General features: G+C 37.5%; 2 protein-coding genes across 2 annotated transcripts; one reads left to right on the forward strand and one right to left on the reverse strand.

Moving 5' to 3' along the window:
* The first annotated feature begins 217 nt into the window (after positions 1 to 217).
* On the forward strand, positions 218 to 4,108 carry LOC105780753 (probable metal-nicotianamine transporter YSL5). The gene is made up of 6 exons (XM_012605245.2): positions 218 to 806; positions 1,769 to 1,923; positions 2,021 to 2,118; positions 2,204 to 2,338; positions 2,413 to 2,602; positions 2,709 to 4,108. Exons 1-6 carry the CDS (start codon positions 413 to 415, stop codon positions 3,807 to 3,809), a joined length of 2,073 nt encoding a protein of 690 aa, XP_012460699.1. The 5' UTR covers positions 218 to 412; the 3' UTR covers positions 3,810 to 4,108.
* Positions 4,109 to 5,020: 912 nt separating this feature from the next.
* On the reverse strand, positions 5,021 to 6,233 carry LOC105780754 (NDR1/HIN1-like protein 6). Its single transcript, XM_012605247.2, has one exon. The coding sequence runs from the start codon at positions 6,022 to 6,024 to the stop codon at positions 5,272 to 5,274; it is 753 nt and encodes a 250-aa protein (XP_012460701.1). The 5' UTR covers positions 6,025 to 6,233; the 3' UTR covers positions 5,021 to 5,271.

Consider the following 6,233-nt stretch of genomic DNA (forward strand, 5'->3'; position numbering starts at 1 on the left):
TTAGACCAACTTGTAGTGTTACTCAAATTGCGGGCAAACCAAGTGTAGAGTTAGTTGATTACCCTTTCACACTCACATGTTTGACAACCTCATTAATAAAGATTTTGGTGACTATGAAACTCCTACCAATCAAATGCGTAAGACTATAAGCAAAGTCACCACATTAACTCCCAAAAAATCAAATATATACAACTATTGGCTGTGGGAGCCAAAATGTTGAAACTTTGAGTCCAAAACCAACCAAAATTTCCAGTTTGAATAATAAGCTTCACGCTCTGTATGTGATAAAGTGAAAGCAACCGCCTCCATTTTCACTAGTATATTCCTACGTCCAACCCTATTTTTGCCTATAAAACTCTGTCTCCATTTAAGAAGAGGGTAGAGATTGGTTTTGGATCCTGAAGTAGAGGAAATGGATGAAGAAAGGGTAAATAATGGAATCAACGCAGAAGAAGGAGAATATGAGAAGAATGGTAAGAAGGAGGTGAAGGGAGGTGGTGAGAAGTCGGTGGAAGAGATCTTTCAGAGCCAGGAAGTGCCATTGTGGAAGAACCAGCTGACGATTAGGGCCTTTGGTGTCAGCTTTTTGTTAAGCATAATGTTCAGTTTCATAGTGATGAAGCTCAACTTAACGACCGGGATTATCCCTTCCCTCAATGTCTCGGCTGGCTTGTTGGGGTTCTTCTTTGTCAAGACATGGACCAAGATGCTCCAAAAATCTGGTCTTCTCAAACAGCCTTTCACCAGGCAGGAAAACACTGTTATTCAGACCTGTGTGGTTGCCTCCTCCGGTATCGCCTTCAGCGGTGCGTATATATTTTCTATGTAGTAAATATGTTGTGTTTTGGATTTTGTAGAACGTAACTCCTCCTCCCAACTAAGAAATAAATTTTCTTTTACTATTATTTTAGCTGTTGTATAGGTTAGGCAGAGGACAATTTACAACTTTTTAAGTCTAATAGGATAGAATCAAAATTATCTTGCAAACAATGAATGAAAGCAGCCTAACTCTCTCTCTCTCTCTCTCTCTATATATATATATACTTATAAGCAAGAGCGGATCCTTTTGGGTTGGGGACTTGGCACCCAAAATTTTGGGAAATCTAGATTTTTTTTTTTTAGAAAAAAATTTAGAAAATTTTAATTAGAACCCTCAAATTTTGAAAATTCTTATTATACCTTTGAATTCTTTTGAAATTTTAATTAAGCTCTCCTATTTGTTTTTGAAAATTCTCATTAATCTCACAAAATTTCAATCAGACCCTAATTTTCTTAAAAAATTATCATTAAACTCCTAAAATATTTTAAAATTTTACTAGGCCCTCAAAAACTTAGTCTCAAGATCTGTCACTGTTTATAAGTCAGAAAATGGATATTTTACTAAATATTTAGAGACACGACAAATTATTCTAAAATTGCATGGATCGAAATTAATTTTTTCTAATAAAACCTGAACAGAAGAAAATATCATTCTATAGAGTTGAATCACCTGAAAACCCAACTTTAGTAGTGAAATTAAAATTTATTGTGAAATTTATTTAGATACTAATTAAGAAGAATATTGTAGTAAAAGTAGATAATGATAAATTTTTATACAATAAAAATTTTAAATTATCTAAGAATTAGTAAATAATTGATATTTATGATAAATAATAGTTTGAATAATAGATAATTTAAAACTAATGAAAAATATAATAATAATTTTATAGTATGTTTAGGAGTAATTGATATTAGGTAAAATAGACTGATGTGGTGAAAATACAAACAGGAGGATTCGGGAGTTACCTGTTTGGAATGAGTGAACGCATAGCCAAGCAATCAGATGACAACGGTAGTTTCAAGAATCCATCACTTGGATGGATTATTGGCTTCCTCTTTGTTGTTAGCTTTCTTGGTCTTTTCTCTGTGCTCCCTCTTCGGAAGGTACACTCTGCTTTGCTCTATCCCTCCCTACTATACACATACATATAGACAAATTTCAACATAAATCAGGATTGTTCTATTCTCCTCCATTTCTCAGATAATGGTCATAGACTTCAAGTTGACATATCCAAGTGGTACTGCAACTGCACATCTTATCAATAGCTTCCACACTCCTCAAGGGGCCAAGCTAGCAAAGTAATTCACTCTCTTTGTTTTCCTAATTAAATTTATAAACTAATTGTAGCTAACCTAAACTGTCTCATGCTTTTCAAACTTGTAGGAAGCAAGTAAGAGCATTGGGCAAGTTCTTTTCTTTCAGCTTCTTGTGGGGTTTCTTTCAATGGTTTTTCACTGCAGGGGAAGATTGTGGATTTGTTAACTTCCCTACATTTGGGATTAAAGCATATAAGAACAAGTGAGTAAGATCAGTTAATTTATACTGATAGTTTGGTAAAGAGTGCTAAGCCTTCCTTTGCTAATGTTCATCAGGTTTTACTTTGATTTCTCAACAACGTATGTTGGAGTAGGGATGATCTGTCCCTACATAATTAACATATCGGTGCTTCTAGGAGGAATACTTTCATGGGGTCTAATGTGGCCTCTCATTGAAACAAGAAAAGGTGATTGGTATCCTGCAGGTATTCCCGCCAGCAATATGCATGGCCTACAAGGTTACAAGGTTGGTTTCCTGTAAGTTCATCAATATATGTAGTTTTCTGCCACCATTGTCCTCCCCATTAACATTTGACACTCGATGACTTTTTGGTTTTTTTGGCTGAATATAGGTATTTATTGCAATTGCCATGATTCTAGGTGATGGGCTGTACAACTTCTTCAAGGTGTTTAGCAGAACCCTTACAGGCTTGTTTCGGCAAGTCCGATGCAAGCAATCTCTCCCCGTTGCAAACCGGCCTAGTACTTCTGATACCTCAAAGAAGATATCCTATGATGACCAGCGCCGGACCGAAATATTTCTAAAAGATCAGATTCCTGTATGGTTTTCTATTGCAGGTTATGTCACAATTGCTATCATCTCTACCATCGCTCTTCCACACGTCTTTCACGATCTCAAATGGTATTACATATTGGTCATCTACGTGTTTGCACCGACACTGGCTTTCTGTAATGCATATGGATGTGGACTCACTGATTGGTCCCTTGCTTCCACCTACGGTAAGCTAGCAATCTTTACGATTGGAGCTTGGGCAGGTTCACATGGAGGAGTCCTTGCAGGCCTCGCGGCGTGTGGTGTGATGATGAACATTGTTTCAACAGCCTCCGACCTAATGCAGGATTTTAAGACTGGTTACCTCACCCTGGCTTCTCCTAGAGCCATGTTCGTTAGCCAAGTGATTGGCACTGCCATGGGCTGCATCGTTTCACCTTGTGTCTTCTGGCTATTCTACAAGGCATTCGATGACTTTGGTGTCCCTGACAGTCAATATCCTGCTCCTTTCGCCATCGTTTATCGCAACATGGCGATATTGGGGGTTCAGGGCTTCTCTGCTCTACCAAAAAACTGTCTCCTACTTTGTTATGGGTTCTTTGGTGCAGCCATCTTGATAAACTTAATGAAGGATATGATGGGTAAGAAATGGGGATCCTTCATTCCACTTCCAATGGCAATGGCAATACCTTTCTATATCGGACCATACTTTGCCATTGATATGTGCATAGGAAGTTTGATCTTATTCGTGTGGGAAAAGCTAAACAAGGCAAAGGCAGATGCATTCGCACCGGCAGTCGCCTCTGGTCTCATCTGTGGGGACGGTATATGGACATTGCCGAGTTCAATACTTGCTCTTGCAGGGGTTAAACCACCTATTTGCATGAAATTTCTTTCAAGGGCTACAAATGCAAAGGTTGATACCTTCTTAGGATCATAAATCAAGTTTGAAGAAACTCATTCGTCAATCAAGGAAGTATAGCTTCCTTCTTCTTCTTCTCATTGGTGTCGACAACACGCAAGGGAGTGAGAGCGAGCGGTAGAGGTTGAGATAGCAAGATGAAGACGAAATGACGTTTGATCACTATCAAATGATTATAGGTGAGGCGTTGAATAGAGAATCAAAGTTCCTCTAGTTGTTTATTGTTCTTTTTTAGCATCATTCTAGTTGTTGGTTTATCTTTGTTTTAGACCTTCTCTACTTGTTCCTTAAATTAACTTCTTTCAATTTCGTGTTTCTTTCTCTTCTTAACTACACCTTTTAAGTATTTTTTATATGAGAATAATACCCAAACAAAAACTTAATTACATTAATATATATAATTAATATCAAATTTGATACATATCTTCAGTTCAATGTTTTAAAATAGTGTATGCTACATCAAATAAAACCAAAGTTGCTGTTTTGATTTCAAGTCTAGAGAGGTGTGTATTCAAGATGACGAAATTTTGAGAGATTAGTGAATGGTCATAAACAACAAATCTACCCAAAGAATGAAAGTACCTTGCTAGTTAGCCAACTGTGACATAATCAACAATACAAAATTTAAAAGTAAAAGAAATTTGGGTGAATATTTGATACACCGGTGGTGTACTCTTTTTTACACCGGTGCTGGTGCTATTAATCGGGACTCGGAAGGAAGATGGCTGGTTTTTCTACAAATTCTGTCATAAGTCTCATTGAAAATTGTGATTGTTCAAACGTATCTCTCCATACCTTGGTAATTGATGGGAGGATTTTATTGGAGAACTTCCGAAGTAGTCGACTAATCCAGGTTTTTAGAGAAGGAAACTTTTGCGTAGATGCACTAGCAAGATAGGGCAGCCATCATAGTTTGCTTAATAATTTCAACTCTAGAGTTTGTTGTTTATTTTCAGATGTTGAGCTTTATGCTTCAGATTGTAAAAGCAGATATGGCTGGTATATATGTTAGAATGAACTCTTCTTTTATAACAACAAAATGTATAATAAATATACTTTAATAGGCAGACTTGCATCACGTCACCAATCGATTTCTGCTGCTGGTTTTTCAATGGGAAATCAAGTTGTTGACCTACTACACTAAAATAGAAAAGCAATCTGCTTTACCACTTAAATTTTTCCTTTAAGTTAATTTTCTTTTATGCGTAGCTCTAACTGGATGATGATGATGATGATGATGATTCTCACAAGAAATTTATTTCATAAAAACATCCATGAAGAGATGAATTTCAGATAACAACTTGAATGGTATATCAATATAGTGCAAAATCAATTTTTGACCCAAATTAAACAAACTAAGAAAAAAAAAAAGGGAGGGCATGCACAAAGACCTCATCAGAAAACTGGGAAGCTCCATAACAGTAAGTACATACAAAGTAAACTTTAAAAAAAATAATAAAATAAAAATAAAGAGAATAATTTAAAGCTTCAATCTGAATTTGCAGTTACTGGCTTTAATGCTAATGATGTTGTTAGCAGATAAACTATCAACAACCAATTTGCATTCTCCCAAGATCTTGACCTTTCTCATCTTTAACTTGCCTAGTTTAACTGCGACAGGTGCATGAACCTTAAGATCCAACGGTATCTGTCCTGTTTGCTGCTGCTCTTGCAAGGCCGACATCAAAGTGCTTCCTGACTGGGTTTGTCCGGTTAACACCACGTCCAACTTTGTTATGTTTTGGTGACCTTGGTAGAACTTTGGCAATGACCCTTCACAGAGCTTTGAGTTTGTATACCACACGCTTAATCGCCCTCCTTTCTCGTAGTATATCCCGATTTTCTTGTTGGGGTTATTGGCCGTGATCTTAACGTCGAATTTCGCATACAAGGTCATATCGAAGTTGAGCCTCAAATCACTTATTCTCAGGCTATCAATGGAGTATTTGGGGAGTTGGGGGCGGAAGACAAGGTAGAGAATGCCGATAGTGGCACCCAGGATTATGAGGAGGACGACAATGAGACTAACTGTCCAACATATGCACTTGCAACAACAGCTTCGCTTCCTTGGTGGTGGTGGTGGCGGCCTCACCGGAATGGTTCGTTGTAGTGGACGCTGTTGAATCGGGCTGCCTTTCTCCGATGTAGCCGATCCATGAGGCACCAAAGGCGTCGACGGAGCTGGTGCTTCGACGTCCACCACAGGATGAATCCTCTGCTGGTGATCTGTCATAATATAACTATTAGATTTCTAATTTCCTGCTTCCTTCTTCAATCAGGTTTCAACTCTATTAATATGGTAAATCCATGCATCATAATATATTAGCTACAGCTTGAGTTAGGTTCCTTAGTTGACTTCCCTTTCAATCTAGACAAGTACTTGTCTTGTCATATGATAATTTGTCCGTCAATGGAGGAGGGTAACCTGCTTAACCTAATAAC

Source organism: Gossypium raimondii, chromosome 4, assembly GCF_025698545.1.
Source record: "Gossypium raimondii isolate GPD5lz chromosome 4, ASM2569854v1, whole genome shotgun sequence".
NCBI classification, from domain to species: domain Eukaryota; kingdom Viridiplantae; phylum Streptophyta; class Magnoliopsida; order Malvales; family Malvaceae; genus Gossypium; species Gossypium raimondii.

Coding starts and splice junctions, on each gene's coding strand:
- LOC105780753 (XM_012605245.2), top strand. CDS start 413: ATGGATGAAGAAAGGGTAAATAATGGAATCAACGCAGAAGAAGGAGAA. Junction 1,924..2,020: donor CTGTGCTCCCTCTTCGGAAG/GTACACTCTGCT, acceptor TCCATTTCTCAG/ATAATGGTCATAGACTTCAA. Junction 2,119..2,203: donor CAAGGGGCCAAGCTAGCAAA/GTAATTCACTCT, acceptor TCAAACTTGTAG/GAAGCAAGTAAGAGCATTGG.
- LOC105780754 (XM_012605247.2), bottom strand. CDS start 6,024: ATGACAGATCACCAGCAGAGGATTCATCCTGTGGTGGACGTCGAAGCA.